This window comes from Drosophila elegans, unplaced genomic scaffold (genome assembly GCF_018152505.1).
Source record: "Drosophila elegans isolate 14027-0461.03 unplaced genomic scaffold, ASM1815250v1 contig_476, whole genome shotgun sequence".
NCBI lineage: Eukaryota > Metazoa > Arthropoda > Insecta > Diptera > Drosophilidae > Drosophila > Drosophila elegans.
In genome coordinates this window covers 19,464,592-19,481,334 of record NW_024545863.1, presented here as the reverse complement: position 1 = coordinate 19,481,334, position 16,743 = coordinate 19,464,592, and the positions used below count along the sequence as shown (strand labels likewise).

The window sequence follows — 16,743 nt, the reverse complement described above, 5'->3', positions numbered from 1 at the left end:
TCAATTTGCATTTAATTCGGCGAAAATAAATTGCCGCCTGACTCACGACTTGGCTGTGGGGCAGCAGCAGCGGCGGTCGCAATTTGGCTTTAAGCTGCAAGGCTGAGATTATACATTTCTGATATGTCGCAAAATCGTATTAAACAATTTTCTGATTTCGTTCGGGCTTAAATTCAATTTTGGGCGCAGCGATGAGACGAATGAATAAATGGAAGTCCAATATTGAAATGATAATTAAACGCGCAGCTAGGCCATTAATAATTTCTTTGTCGACAGTGGCCATGAGCTGAAGCTGACCTTGCCGTAAAAAACATATGCAAGTGTCGCATAATGCAGCGGGATTACAAGATCGGCGGACAAGCGGCTTACGATTTACATTGTAGTTAACCAGTCGGAATAACCACCTCCCCCTTCCCCTCCCCCAGTCCCCATTCCACCTGAATCAAAGGAGCTCGCTGACCGTAGCAGCAACAAAGTGTCGATGTTAACATCAAGCCGGCGACAAAGTGAGGCAGATAACTGCGGTTTTTAATCAAATCAAATGCAACGCCAGCAGTGCCACAGTAATGTAATAGCAGTAGATTGCCAGCTACAGACACACTGAAAAAAATAGAGTGTGAATTTAGGTTAGAACAACATGAATTTCTTTATTGAAATAATATAAGTAATGCTTCTGATTAGATTTTTGTTTTAAATTGTTTTATACAATGTTGTCAAAGATAAAAAAACAGAAGATTATTAAAAAGAACGCTTAAGAGATTATTTCGGGTGTTATAAAACAGCTTAGAATAAAAATAATGGTGGTAAAAACCTAAAAACCACTTATATCATGCTTTTGGACCATTATTAGACTTAACGTCAGTTCATGAAAATTAAATAATGCTTGAATATATACATGTAACAATTGTCTACCTTGTAAGCGGAACAATAAATTAAAACGTAAACCATTTGTTTACTTATTTATTATTTTATTTAGTACATATTTGAAATAGTATTAATCTCTGACTGATTTTAATATTTGACGTTTGTTTAAAAAGTCTTATAAAATAACAAAAGTTGTTACCATAACAGTTATTATGGAATAAAAGTCCTTAAGAGTTATATGTGATTTTATTTTGAGTGAAATGTATTGTTTTTAGTACCACAGTTATAAATCTGTTTTATTGCCCAAACTAATATCTCATCGATTTGTTCAATCGCATCCACATTTTTTGCCGTGCAACAACAGCAACCAAATGGAAAGTGTTAAAAAACTGATAATAATGCGGTGGCAATGTTTTTCACATGCCTGCACACGTTTCTTCCCGCTTTTTGTTTTGCATGCTGCTGTCAGGTAAATGAACTTATAATTGGCCATAGAGCGTATGCCTCAAATGTGTTGATGATGCGTTTTGCACCGCCATTGTGCAGCGCGGCGATGCCGAAACGTTGAAAGTTGAAAGCCAGGCGGTCTCTGTCCCTCCAACAACAACAGCAACAAAGTTGCCGTCGCCTTAAACAATTAAAATGCTGCAATTTTTCAGCACATTTCAGCGATTATCGCAGCTGCCACACAGAGCAAACAGAAAGTGATAAATACTCGCATATCGATGCGAGTATCTCGCCACGGTGAGATAACCCTCGTGCAGCCTGCGAAGCTGCCAAAGCCGAGTAGCCCGCCGAAAAGCCAGGCTCAGCTGCAGCAAAACTTGAGCAAATGATAATAAACTTTCACGCCCATTAATTGGCTTCGCATATGCACAGGCATACGAACAACAGTGGCCAAATGTATAGGGGTATTTTTCGTTTTAATCTGCTTAAAAATTAAACAATTTGCAAATTACGATTTTTCTCAAAGCTTTTGAAACATAAAGAGAATTATGTAATAGTAAATTAATCCAATTTCTTTGACATTAAGTTTCAAAAACAAAGTTAATCCTTGAATTGATTTGTGTAAACATTTTTATAACACGAAAATAAAATCCATAAAATCATAAAATCTACTCTCAAGTTATTTTGTGATAATTTTAAAACAATTTTAGTTGCTACAGCAATTGGTTTTCATAATATTTACCATCCTTTCCTAGTTATTGCAGATGCGACGCCTCTAATGCATTGCCCTCGGCTGTGGATTTGTTTTATTTACTGTTACCGCAACTGGCGCTGGCCACTTTTATAGCATGCAATTCGTCAGCCGAATGCTGCAGCCTGGAAGCCTGCGAAATGCAGTGCCCAGTCTGAAAAAAAGGTCATAAAACAGACTGGCGGCGGACGAGTAAACAAAAGTAAAAACACTTTCACTGCAACCTTGAGATACCGCCGCGGCATGTCGGACATCTCTCCCAGATCTGTCAGCGAATTGACCGCTGGACACTCGTTCAATTAACCGCATTTATTTTTGGCTGGTGCGTGAGTGATTTCGTTTCAAGTTCGATTACGCAAGCGGCCGCAGAAAAAGTTCTGTGCATGCAAAACAAAGGACTTAGGCAACGAACTCGTTTCAGCAGTCGACTGTTGTTGTTGCTGATGCTTCTGCTGCTCTTGCTGTTGCTGCAATCTCGACTGCAGCTTATTTCAATGGACTAAATTAACAAAATCATATATCACTGGGCGCTTGGTCAGCTCGGTCGACCTCCCAGCAAGCAGCAGGAAGATGGAAGATGGAAGATGCCTCCAGCCGGTTTGCCGCTTGTTGCTGGCTTGATTTATGCCTTGCACCAAATGAAATGAATTGTGTAACCTTTTTTCCATCCTGCCCCTGAGTGGCAGTGACTGGGCTTCTCAGGCCACGAAACAGTACAAGACACACAGGGCGAGTTAACGCGAATTTTCTTGTTTTTGGTCGTGGGCAGAAGCCGTTCCCCCTTCGCGGAACCCCCAGATCCATCGTTCCAACACTCGCAGCCACATCCACATCTGCATCGCCAAAGGCGGGGCCACGCAGATGTAGATGCTGCTTATCGCTGGCGGCCCATCGCGAGCACGTTGCGGCCATAAAGCAAATCAAATTGCAACAATTGTTGGTAATATGTTAATAAATTGTTGGCCCAGCAGCCTCACTTTCATTAAGTTGTGCGCACTGCGCAGCTCCGAATGAGCTTCGTTTAAATCGAATTTATTACCAGCCAGCGATCTGGCCAGAAATCCCTGGGATGCGATCGATGCGATTCGATTCGATTGTCATCGATGTGGAGATGCCCGTTTGCGTATTTCATCAGCAGCATTTGCTGACTAACTCTCAAGGCAATAGACATTCACTGGCATAAATATTTAGCAGTTTTCCAAGCAGTCATGCAGAGAGGGAAATTGTGGAAATCAATTCTAGACTCACTGCAAAAAATCTCACTTCTGAATGAACAATTATTATATTTTTATTTATAATAAATTTTAAGTATTGTAGCTTCCTTGGAATTCTTATTTTTAAAATTGTACGATTTTTATAAGATTGATTGTTTAATCTTATATGATTTTTGATTATTATTCGACTAATAAAATCAATGTTTAGATGAGTGTATAAAGTTTATATTAAGATGTATATAGGGTTATGGGGGGTTCTTATTTCACAAATAGTTAAATTTATTTTGGTACAAATACAACGCTTTTTTAACTTAATTTTATTCTCAGTGCTGCAATTAACATTGTTAAACTGTGAGCCTCTCAATAGTAGTTTCGTTTCCAGAACTTCCCATCGCCGTTTACCAATTTATGTAATTACGAAAAATTATAGAAACCACATGTCGCTAATGGCTCGATGGATTTGCTGTCGACCGCAAGTATTCTCATGCCCGTCAATCGCAGCACACACATACTAAAAAAACAACCACGAAAACGGCTTTTGAAGCTCTTGCGGCAAAACTTATGAGCATTAGCCGTGAGTTTGGCATTTTGGCCAAATATGGCGCTGGATTTGAGCGGCGATTTATGTGATTTGTGCAAGATTTTGGCAAATGCCGCCAAGCGCCCGCCCGTTCGCCTGACTGCCGGCCAATTGACTTGTTGTTGCTGCCGCTGCTGCTCTGGCCCCGGCTAATACAAAAGTTTATGGGCCAAATCGCATTTGTTCGCCCCAGAACCAAAGCGGCTTAAATGCGGCACAGTAGCCGGCTTTGCGATGGCTTTTCTATTTGCGAGGAGCGCAGTGGCAGCTGCCATAAACTTGGGCATTAATGCGTTGTGGGCAGCAGCAGTTGGGAAATGAAAAGTTAACTTCGTCGGGGTCAAGGCGATGCTGTTTGGAGTCCGCCAACCGATCGCAGGCACTGTGCGGCCCACTCGCTCCTCGACCTTGATGTCCACGCACAACAACTTAATTCCTGCTAGCTTTGAGCCGGCCAAACAAGCGTTGCTGATTTTCCACAATGGCTCCTCCAGTCACCGCTCCTCATCCCCTTGTCCATCCTGTAATCCCGCAACCATGAATTATGCACCACCGTGGCCACAGAAACCAAGACCATTTAACGAAATGAGCTGCGCGCAAGCACACAGGCCATAATCATGGCCAGAACCTTGAAGTGCATTTTTAATGCCAGTGCTTGTCTGATAAGATTAAGTCATGAAAAAAGGGCTGGACCGGGTCCTGCTCCGCGGCCGGGTTGTTAGCACAGGGTCCAAACGCTGCCTGCGAAAGTACTTAGCCTAGGTCTCGAGTGTGTCTACATGACTCTCACTTTTATGGCCAGGTAGAAGCACTTGGAGAAAACTATCCACAGTTGGCTAACTTAAGTTTGAATGTTAATTACAATATTAAGTTTAGTTTCGTATATATATTAATTTCTTTATAAAACGCAAAGTTACTAAAAGTCTAATTAAGTTAATTTCATTTGAAGTAAGATCATGTTAATTATATGTATTTGTATTTGATGATCAATCCATCTTTGAATTAAAGTTTTATTTTTGAAGAATTTTTTTCCTAAATCATTATGATAAATAAATGGCCGTTTTTTATGGGTAATTCGGTTTTTTTGGTCGAATTTTGGAATTATATTTATAGAATATGTTATATTAAAAAGTTATGGCTTGGAAAATGTTTGAAAGTTATAATACTTAGCTTTGCTGGTAAATTTTTATACATTGTTTTGCAATTTGTGTTCAGTACTATTCGTTTATTCATAATAAAATCATTATGGTCAGTAATACAAGTATAAAGGCTAATCCTATAATCTTAGGGCCAACCCAAAGCCTATATTCTTTCTTGAGTGTAAGGGTAACCACTTTCAAGGCGAGTCAAAGCAGCAACACTGTCAATGTGGTTAATGCATATTTAAATGCCGATTTTGCAAATTGTTGCTCGTTTTTGTTCAATTCCATTCCATTTCAATTATGTTGCGCAATGCGTTGAAATTGCGCGTACTTGTTATTGTTGTGTCCGTTGTTGTTTTGCTTTTATTTTGGCCAAAAAGCGTCATTGGCTTTTGTAGCCATGTTATTGTTGCTGTTGTTGTCTGTGCCTAGCTCTGGGCCCACAGCAAATTGTTTCCGCGTGTTGCAGCTTAATTGTCTCGAACAACATAATTCGCCTTCATTTGCAGGCAAAGTGCCCAAAAAACAATTTCGGTCAAACAATTTTTATGTAAGGTAATTTCAATTTGTTGCCAAGTCGTGTGTCCGTGTGTCCGCTTGTCCGTTTGTCAAATTGTCCGATGTCTGCTGTCCGTTAGCCAGGCGAATTCTCACCGTCTGAGAGTTGGGCGAAACAAAAAGGCAAGAAATATAAAACCAATCGAGAGAAAGAAGCAACAATGAGGGAGAAATAACAAATAATGCCAATTCATGCAGTTTAAAACATTTGTTCGACATTTCAAAGCCCCGGCCGCCCCACAAAAGAAAGCCATTCATTGGCATTCGCATTCGCATTCCCGCCTCCATTTCCACCGCCATTCCCATTCGTATTCCCATTCCAAGTCCATATCCACTGGACCGCAACCATAAAATGTCTTAATCAAGGCGAAAGAAGGTTGTTGACCTTGTCACGGAGCTGGGTCCCCAGAGTTGGCCAACTGGAGTGCCGCAGTTACAACTTTGTCTCGGCCAAGCAATTAACTTATTTTTGCAGCTGATGAAGACAAACTGTGCCAGCTGATTGCAATCGGCCGGAGCCACACAAGTTGGCATTTCAATTTGCCATTTGAATAGTTAGGCCAAGCCTGAGAAACTAAGTCAAAAGTGTGTTGGCCCCAAGATTATGAGTCTGAGGCTTTGTTCTAGAACCTCTAATTGTGGGTTAACTCACTGCTCAAGCAACGGCCAATCGAATCATGCAAAGTGCTGACTAGCCAGCCAAATGGGACGCAAATGATATCTAACTAAATGAAATGAGTCGCAATGAAATTAAATGTATCCAGGCATTTGGAAAGTACACGACTATCCGGGCTTAAATACCCTTGATGAGGGTATTGTTATTTTTAACAGGCATTTACAGAAGTTACGTAATAGAGCTGGAGATTGGACTAAACAAGAGAGAAATATATTAAAGTTTAATTTTACTTTTACAATATTTATTTTTTCACATTAGATGTACAAACCATAGCAATAATGCAATTTTCTGCAACTATATTTATTAAAATATTTTAAATATTTAAATATTCTTAGTTATCATTGAAAAGTGGTATGGATAAAGAGCTTAATAGTAATCTGCATAAATGATCTATATCGATTATATACAGTAGAACTTTATTTAATCAAAAATTAATAGTTGTTGTTTGTACCAAAGGTTAGCGTATTTGAAGATCCCAATTCCCAAAGCCGTCTTTCTATCTTGTTTTCTTAGGTGCTTGTTACTCATGTTGTTATTGTTGTAGCTGGTTGCGATTTCCGCGAAATGTTTGCCATGATTCACTGAACAAGCTCAGAAAGACATGTTCAGCAAACTGGAGCGGGAAATGGAACTGCGACTGCGACCGCCAGAGAAAGGGGAACGAGGAAGAATGGATATCCATAATTTATATGTAGATTATGCACTCAAATGTACGATTTGATTTGCAACTGTCAATACTGTTGCTGGCCACTGACATGTGATGATGGAAAGTTGGCCAACTCCAACAGTTGGGTCTCTTGTTCAGTTATTTATTTTGCGATTCGGTTGGCTGACTGGCTGGCTGACTGGCTTTTTGTGAAACACATTTACTAATTGCACATGCACAGCGTTTATCACTCGACCAACAGCAGACGGCGGTTACATGGAAAACTCATAAGCATTATCATTAACAATATTATTGTTGTTGTCATCAGCAGCGGCATCTGCATCTCGGCAACATCTGCTGCTGGGGGGTAACATCATCAGCAAGCACAACAAACAAACAAGCAAACAAACGGACAGACAAACCAACAGACCAACAGACCAAACGAGGCATCTCCAACGGCTCCATGGAACTGCCTGCGCATAATCAGCAAGGCATTTAATAATTTTTATGTTTATATATTTATATACTTGTACAATATTGTTCGTCGGGCACCCACGCCGACTGCTGACTGTCGACTGCCGACTGTCGACCGCCTGTCTGGGAAAGTTGCCGGGTGTACCACGGTGTATTTTTGTTGATTTGTCGCGGGGTTTGTGTTAAGTGGCCATCATTAGTTAAATATGTGCATTTTTCTTTAAGGATTTTCGCCGAGTGAGAGAGATAAACGACTGAAATATGAACAGCTCGTTAATGCTGATGCACTTTTTGCCGGCCTTGCCGTGGTTACTGCTTTCAAATTGCCGTAATTCAGAGGTGGCTGCTCAAGTTAGCTTTCCTTTTTAAACGTCTTGATGGCAGAATGATTGCACGGAAAAAAATAACATTCTGAATATGCTTAGCAAATTAAGGCCATCAAGATTTTTATATTTAATTCCATTCCAGTTCCCATAAAACAGAAGGAGAAAGGTCTTGTTATTAACAACAATGTCCAAACCTTTAAAAATCATGTTACAGAACTTATAATTCTTTTACCTATTTTTAAACAGTTAAATTATTTTTAATGACCTTAAAATTAAAAAAAAAATTTTAAATCTAAAATTCTAAAAACCGATTAAAAGGATTCTCCCCAAAACCTTTTTTTCCATTACGAAACAGACAAACCTACAGTCACAAATTTTCGGGCACCGATAATTAAAGATTTTACCAAAAACCTAGGAACGCCGTTTTTGGTACCCAATTGAATTGCAGTGTGCCTTGTCACCCTTTCAAGCATCTCATCGCCTCCCGCGCAAATTGGCAGCTCATTGAAATGCATTTGCAGCAAGTTGCAGGAAATTGAGAGACAATTAACCTGATTAGCGTGTGCCCGGCAACTTTCGTGTCACAGCGACTACTGTGCGGCGATAGCGGTACATTTGTATCGTTAGTGGGCCCAGTTCCGCCGCCTCAGAACCCCCCTGCGAGTTCCAAACTTCCCTGTCCGCAGCCCCTTTCCCCCGATTTTCCAATGCTTTCTGAGTCAGTGTGCCGGGCGAGAACATTAATCAAAGCCTGGCCGGCATCGGGACCGCAGCACGGATACGTAATTTAGTAGCCATAAATAAAAGAAACTACGGACTGCGCGCTGCGCGCTGCGAGTGAAATTGAAATGTTTAAGCGATGAGACAAATGCTCGACTTGATTTGGTAGAGCTCTTTCTGGCGCTGCGGCGCTAAAATTAATGACATTTCGCGTGTATTTGGATGTTGTTTATGAAAACAGCATTCAATTTGCATTAGCAATTGGCAATTGATTGATGGCAGCAACGAAAGTGGTTCGATGGGACCCAAAAAGCGGCCCACGCATACACTCTTTTCACACTCGTCCGAAACAAAAGACTCTGGCAACGAACTCGATCCACCGATACAGCAATCCATCGTAAAGCCATCGAACTATGCAATATGTGTTACTGACCGGCCTAGCCGGCCTGGCGTGGTCTGTTTTATGGTCGCAATAGAACATAAAACCTGAACTACCTGGCGGATGGGCTATAAACTTACTTTCCGTGCTCGAAAGAAGTGAAAGTCGCTCCCCCATTTGCCGATGCATTGTCAACGTGGTAACATCTTCGTGTAAATAGTAAAAATCAAAATTATTGCCAAAGCAAAAACAAAACCTAAAGAGCCTGACAGACGGATATTAACGTGTTGCCTTGTAATTTCAATTAATGGACAAGATATATAAAGTTTTAAAGACTTTGCTGCGCTGGCATTTAATTAAAACATGTGACGGCATTTATGATGGGTGGGCGAGTGTGGCGTGTCATGCGTAATAAACAAAGGCAACAGCAACATCAGCGGCACACCAGCAACATCAGCAGCAACATCAGCACAGCAGCAGCATCAGCAACTAAAGCAAGTGACAGCGGGAACGGCAGTGAGAAAAAGTGTGAAAGAAAAGCCCCAGGCTCTGCGATCGCTGAGCTGCGGAATTTCTATAGAAGTGAAATTTCTGCCATGCCTCAGATGAGTGTGAGTGTGTGAGAACCGCAAGGCAATTAATTTGTGGAAAATACCCTGTACTCTGAGGATGATTACGAGGCTCCATTCGCTTAAAGACACATTTTGAAAGCCATAAATTTTAATAGAACGTGCGTATTAAATTTGAACTAATTTTTTAAAAATTACTAAGCAATTCAAAAATACATAATTAGTAAATCACACTTAAAATTAAACTGTATTTCTGTTGATACAAATAAATATTGTAGGGTTTTTCCTTTAAAAGACAAACAAATTGTAATGTACTTGTATTATTCTATAGAATAAATAAATGTTTTTTGTAAATAAGATAAGCTTTAGTGAAATAAAACTTTTGCTAGATTCAAATGCATGGATCGTAAAAGTAAGTCTAAATTGCAGTTTCGTAATATAAATCTTTTGCTAGTCTCAAATGTATGGATCGTAAATATAAGTCTAAAATGTATTTCACTTCCTTATGCTTCTGGGTAATCGTACTTCGATCACTCTTGGGATTTTAGTGCCTTTCAGCAGCCGCAGAGTTGGTAGCAAAAAATCATTTTATAAATTAGAGCAACACTTGCCGCGCTGCCACCGTTTGCTGTTGTTGTTTGTGTTGTTATTTCAGGCGCTGTTGTTCCCGCTGTTTGTTTTGTTGTTGTTGTTGTTGTTGTTGTGCAGATACCGCCGCACCTTGCATGTGAAAATCTTTTCACGCCTCGAGCCAGGCAACATGCGAAAAACTAATTTCGGTGCACACATCGTTTGTCTTGACTCTCCATGCCGGAAGATGTTTCAATTTTGTGAAAAATCGCAACAATTAAATGATTCAGGTGGCCCGATTTCTACTCTGTAATCTCCGTGACCGCCTTTGCCACACCGAAAGAAAAAGTGGCCATTGCGATGATTGATTGCATTTTAATTAACTTTAAGAGGCTCTAACTGGTTTGTAATTGTGGAAGTATTAAAAACAATTATTACAAAAAGTAAAAAAATTAACTTACGGAGCAGAAAATCATGGTGGATATTCATTTGAAATTGATCTTCATTTGTTGTACATTATTTAGGCGCTGATCGCGGCGATGACATCATTTCAATATTACATTGAGTCTCAAAGCCTATGCATAATTTGTCTGAAAATGGTCAAAAGACATTTGGCCATTAAAGCTGGGCATAAATCTTGGGGATTTGTGGGATTGTCAGTGGCCGGCCGCTGACAAATCAATCAATTCGGTGGACAGATCGAATCGAAAAGTTGCCAGTTCGGCTGGGCCAGATTAGAAGCTTGTTTTCGTCACGCTCGACAGCGTTTTCCGAGCAAACAAATGACTTCCCAGTGGGCCACACTCAAACGTATAGTAATTGATGGATTTGCCTAAATAAAGAAAACATAAACAACCAGCGGCAGCTCTGCGCAAAACTCAAAACGCAAAACGCTTTTCCAGCAGGTGAAATTTTCATCGTTATTAATGATGATGACTCTTGGCGCTGGCGCAAATATTTGACCAACACTACAAAACGAAGCCAAAAGCCAGATGGGTAAACTGACCCACAAAAACCGGGTCAGCGCTACCGCTCCCGCTCCCGCTTCCTGTCCCGCTCGCCGACTCCCAATTGCACAGTTTCCCAAGCGTTTAGTGGAAACTGCAGTGCACCAGCGCCCTGCGGCGACCCGAAAAAAAAAAAAAAAAATAGTAAGAGGAGAGGAGGAGAAAAACCTGGGCGCCATAATTCAGCAAATGGCCAAACACACTTGTGCAATTTCATAAAGCATTTTAGCCCAGTGGCCACAAAAAGCACAGTTGCCACACATTTCCGCGTAATCATCATAATTTTTCGTGTTTTTCATTTTTACGAATCTGTTGATTTAATGCAATCGAGCCGGTGCCCAGCCCACCAAAGAAAATAGGCAAATATGTGGGAGGCAATTTGGCACGCCGCATAAAATGGCACATTAAAACACATTTCAATTTGGACAACGGATTGATGACGATGTCTTCATTTCCCCAACCCCTCCCCCCTCCTTCATGGATTTCTTGATTAATGCCGCTGCATCCATCAGTTATCGCGACGATGATCAGCGCAGAATTATTATGTAACTTTTGGCATACTCAAGTGATTTATGGCCCGTGGCATTGGCCATCGGGCCCGAACTCTTGCTCTTGGCTTCGTTTTCATCTATGCCAGCCCAGCCGTCGACTTCCTGTCCATGGCTCCAAGTTGCTCCGGCTGTCCAACCGTCCGACCGTCCAACCGTCCAACTGTCCGTCTTTAGAGGAGAACTTTTCACATGCGGGACGGCAATGGCAAGGCGATGCGATGATGTCTTGAACTTTTGGGGGCGCAAAGTCGCAGCCATTTATTATCGGCGGTAAAAGTTTTTTTTTTCGGGCTGAAACATTTTACAGTTGTGTGTCATGAACTTTAATGTTGTTGCTATTACAAAAGTTGGCGGTTGTTGTAGGTGTTCGCTCAACGTCGTTGCCTCATGCACTTTTTCAATGCGCCTGCCAATATGTTTAAATGTGAGCAGTTCATGGGAACAGCGCACGAGAAAGTCGTTGATATAGGTGTCCGATGGGGTCACCCAAAAGGAAATTAAGACCAAAAACCAAAGAAACGACGACCATTACATGTGCAAGATCTTCGGTCTGACATTTCTGGGTTAATGCGACAATTTGCAGACATTTGACCCAAAGTGTCAGTGGCTGCACAATTAACAGCACGTTTAACAACTCAATCGAAGTGCCAAAATTTACAAAAACATTCCAAATGACCCTCGTCAAACGTGTTCGATTGATGGGCCTTTGACCACCACCTCCATTATTAATTGCCGCCTTTTATGAAAGTGCAAGCACGGCCAAATCACGACACTTACCGCTTTAGGCTTTCAGCTTTTCTGCCGCAGCGTGTGAACATGATCACAGCCACAAAGTGCTGCTCACCGCAAAAACAACTTTGTGATCTTAATTCACAACATTGTCCGCCAATTGCGAAAATGTTTCAATGCGAGCTCAAATGCCCTTTTGGATATATTCGAAAATGCTTAATCATTTGTCTCTATGCCGGCTTTTTCGGACAGTCTGTAAAATGGGCCGACTTTTTGGGAGGTCTTCAAATTGTTTTTTACTTTTAAATTGGTTTAGTTATACAGTCTTCGATTTTTAGGATAAAGAATCATATCAAGATCATATAAAATGAAATGTTGGTATTGTTGTATATTTTACATTTTTGAGTGATAACTATGGCTATAAATATGAATTTAATTAAATTTATTTTTCTTTAGTTTTTCAACTGTGCTCTAGAAATAAAAATGATTTTCTTTTAATCATGAAGGATACGTAAACTTCAATGCTTTGGTCTTACCTACTTTAGTTTCTTCAGCTTTTTTCCCCAGCACCTCTTGGTAGTCGTTTTGCCCATCTGTTTCCCTAGTGTATGGCTGACAACTAAGTCACAAAGCAACCAAAACAGCGACAAAATTTCTCACAGGTTTGTAATTTAAGCGGCCCACAACAACACAGCCGACCGGCAACTACAACATATACATATCCGTACCCACGACGACAGCAACTGCGGCGATCACCACAAACTAATTGCAAAGTTAAAATGCGATACTTTTATGCATTTTAAATATTTCAATTAGCTGGCGCACCGAGTGCAGGCGCGGATTGAAATCCGAAATCCGAAATCGAAACGAATGAATGCTCGCCAAGCGGCTGAAATGGCAGAAAGAAAGTGCATAAAGCGTGGGGCGCCAGCGAATAAAGTAAAAAGTGTTTACACGATCGCAAAAGAGAGGTCCGTTTGCTTAACCCCGCGCCGAGTGAATATTGGCAAATTTATGAACTTTAAGCTGCATTTATGCGTGCGGCTTATAAGCAATAAAGGTAACTTAGTGCCAACAATGTCATAAAGGCCGCTGTCACATAAACCACGACAACGACAACGACGGCAACAACAATGGCCTGGCCAGTCCGGCGGAATCAATATATGAATTTATATGCAAAAACTAAAAAAGCGTAGCATCGCCAAAAGCGAAAACAAAATTAATAATCACAAGAATTTCACTTTTCACGCAACGACAGCAGCAGCAGCAGCAACAACATCATCGACATCCTCTGCCTTGTCACCCACAAACAAACCGAAATCAAAGTGAAACGAATCTGGGGATCCGAAGATTGATTACTCTACCTAGTTTTTACAAAGATACAAAGATACTTTTAAAATTCCCACAACGGTTTTATTTTATGTAAAGATTCAAGCTGGTTTGTCTTAAAAAAAACTTTCGATTTGTTTATTTTACAAAAGAAATAAAATTTGAAATTTTAATAAATATAAACTGATATAATTTCAGTTCAATAAAATAAGTTTTCAAAAATAAAAGTATTTTATGGAATTAAAATGATTTAAGTTTGGTTAAAAATAGTTTAGCTCATTAAGCTCATTCATTAAGTTTGGTTAAACAAATATTTTAAGTCAGGTTTTATTATTATTATTTGAAAACAAGATTATTTAGTTTTTAAGCGATTGTTATAACATTTTTCAATACTTTCAACAAGCTTCACCTATAAATTCGCCTATAAAAAATACGTCTTAAAATAATACGTAGAATTTAAATCATACCCAAAATTCAGTTCTTGCTTGCACAACTTATAAAACATTTTTAATGTACCCCAATCTAGGGTATGAACAGCTGGGGCCAAGTGAAGCGCTGGGAATACAGTTGCATAAATTTATTGAAATTTGCATTTCGGTTTTCGACGTTTTCGCGGCTGATGTTGCTGCTGGCCGCTGCCGCAGCAGTTGCAGCAGTTGGAGCACCACGGCCGAGGTTTGGCCTTTAAAAAATATAGCATCGATTGATCGCAACGCAAGATATTTCAATTAGCGTAAATACATTTTTGTCGTTGTTGGATGGGGACAATCGGACGGACGGGACGGGTAGACGGAGACACGCACAACGCTGCATGAAAGAGAAATCGATGATGTTCGGAAACGGACAGAGGTCCCAATCGACCCAGTCGGAGATACATTTTTGTGCCGTCCGACGCGTAGATTAACTTATGGTCGTGTCGCTGTTAATAATGGCCACTGATAACAAGCCCGCGATCTATGCAAATTTCCCTACTCGTTAGCCAGAGACAAATATAGGCAGGCACTCGATTTGGAATAGGAGCGTGTGTGTGGTGGGATTGTCAGCGATTTTTTCCCAGGATCGGTCGATCGGTTTCGTTCACAAATATATATATTGCAAATCACAATGTCGTAGTTGATCGAAGCTAACAAGTGCGTGAGATACAAACTTCATTAGGGATCCTCTGGCGTTATGGTCACATGCATCTGCTTCACGCCCCTCAAGATCACTATGTCCAAGTCTTTGCTATTGTCCGCCAGCGCATCGTAGACATCCGAGGAGTTCTTGATCTCCTTTTTGTTTATGTGGGTCACTATGTCGCCGGGCTGCAAGCCGCCACTGGAAAAGAGTTGTGAAAGGGTTCAGGGATTAGTTCACTAAGTAAATTAAAAATAATATTGCTAAAAATATGTTGTTTGGTATGGTCTGTTAGAATTTGTTTTGAGGAGGCTTTGGTATCACGCTGAATAATAGTTGTTGACCAACCTGTGCGCGGGTGATCCCACGATGACCTTCCACACGAGCACTCCGTGCGTGAGGTTGCTGGGCATGTTCTGGCTGCGTGACTTCAGCTCGAACAGGATGTCGGGCGTGAGCGTCAGCATGGTGATGCCCATGTACCGCTTCACCGGATAGCCAGTCTTGTAGGCAGAGCCCTTCTTGCGCCGCTCGGCAGCCCGCTCCAGGAACACCTTCACATAGTCGATGGGTATTGCGAAGCTGATTCCTGCCGTCACCTTCATTGAGTTAACCCCAATGGCTTCGCCATCCAGATTGACCAAGGGTCCGCCGGAATTGCCAAACGTGATGGCCGCGTCGGTTTGCAGGTAGTTGATGTCCCTGTTGCGAAGACCCAGTTCTTGGGAGGCCCGTTGCGTGGAGCTGATCACGCCAGCGGTGACCGTATTACTCAATGCGAGTGGACTGCCCAGTGCTACCACCCACTCGCCGGATCGCAGAGTACTGCTCTTACCCAGTCGCATCACCGACAGATTGTTTACCTGCGTGGTGGAAGAAAGGATTGGGGATTTATAACAGGAATCCTTATTAGCTGTGCGAACTTCTCACCTGTATACGCAGCGTGGCCAGGTCGGAGGTCTGATCGACGTCCTCGATGGTGGCGGGAAAGGTTCTGCCATCGGACAGCCTCACCTGAACCATCGTGTGCGGCTTATTGATCACCACATGGGCATTGGTCAGGATGAGACCGTTCTGCTCTATGATGAAACCGGAGCCATTCGAAGCGGTGATCGGTTGGCCGCTAAAGTAGTCAAAGTGGCGGGTGTCCTTGATCTCGATGTAGACCACGGAATCGGCGCAGCCGGCCACCACATCCGCTATAAAGTTGAACTCCCGCCGACGACCGCTCATTTTGGAGGCGGCGATCGCGGGCGTAAGGTCCTCCCGCTTGATAACCATCGCACTGACCACTGCGCCCAGGGAAAAGGGAACAAAGAAGCGCACCAATCTCCGCCATCCACTCTCTTTTTGCCCGTCATCTTGCCGATCCTGCCCACTGTAGCCATTGCTGTTTGGATCGTTGCATTTAACCGATATCTGGCTGCTCTTTCGATTCTGGGCGTGGCTGTGGAACACGGAGGATGCAGTGCAGCGTCTGAGGAACATTTCCAGGCGCAGGGAACCGCGCAAAGCCATCAGTTTCTGTGATTATTCCCGCGTTTGTTATTGTTATTTAATTTCTCACTTCTCAGCTGGCAGCTGATTTCAATTTGGCACACTGCCACAAAAGCTGCCTGCTGCGTCACCCACGACTATCGATAAGCGATAGGCAGTGCAAACAGCTGTTTGGCCGCGCTGCTTCTTTCTTGCATTAGGGGTGGCTGTTCGGCTTTTTTCACGATAATTTGGCTATCCAACATTTAGCTTTCATTCAAAATGGCTTAAATAGTTTCCGCTCCTTTCATATTGTTATTAGAATTTAAAAGCCTGCTATTTTGAACATTCTGGCAATTCTAAAATATTTGCTAAATAATCAATATATTTTAAAATTTGTTTTACAGGTTTGATATAGTTTTGAATATATTGTTATTAAAAGCAACTTACGCCAATAATAATATTTCAAAATCAAAATGTCATGCAATTATGTTTATAAGAAATAAATTAGAAATTTATTAATGATTGTGATAAGTTCTAAAATCCAAAACAATAAACCAATGAAGTAAACAAAACTATCCTAGCTATTATGAAATTAATCTAGCTATTTTTATCTAAC

The 16,743-nt window shown here is 41.4% G+C and overlaps 1 protein-coding gene across 3 annotated transcripts; it reads right to left on the bottom strand.

Moving 5' to 3' along the window:
- Positions 1-505: 505 nt before the first annotated feature.
- LOC108139306 (serine protease HTRA2, mitochondrial) lies at positions 506-16,432 on the bottom strand. Of its 3 annotated transcripts, none has more exons than XM_017262008.2 (4): positions 15,579-16,432; positions 14,997-15,511; positions 14,680-14,849; positions 506-600 (listed from the first exon to the last, which is right to left on the bottom strand). In XM_017262008.2, exons 1-3 carry the CDS (start codon positions 16,164-16,166, stop codon positions 14,684-14,686), a joined length of 1,269 nt encoding a protein of 422 aa, XP_017117497.1. In that variant the 5' UTR covers positions 16,167-16,432; the 3' UTR covers positions 506-600; positions 14,680-14,683. The 3 variants fall into 3 exon arrangements, with proteins under 3 accessions (XP_017117497.1, XP_017117496.1, XP_017117495.1); XM_017262007.2 differs by lacking the exon at positions 506-600 and adding an exon at positions 10,366-10,506; XM_017262006.2 differs by lacking the exon at positions 506-600 and having other exon boundaries at positions 14,604-14,849; positions 15,579-16,431.
- Between the last annotated feature and the right edge of the window lie 311 nt (positions 16,433-16,743).

Excerpts from the sequence above, each read along its gene's own strand:
- LOC108139306 (XM_017262008.2), bottom strand. The coding sequence starts at position 16,166 with ATGGCTTTGCGCGGTTCCCTGCGCCTGGAAATGTTCCTCAGACGCTGC. Across the intron at positions 15,512-15,578 it reads TGGCCACGCTGCGTATACAG|GTAAACAATCTGTCGGTGAT; the intron begins GTGAGAAGTTCG and ends TCCACCACGCAG. Across the intron at positions 14,850-14,996 it reads GTGGGATCACCCGCGCACAG|TGGCGGCTTGCAGCCCGGCG; the intron begins GTTGGTCAACAA and ends ACTCTTTTCCAG.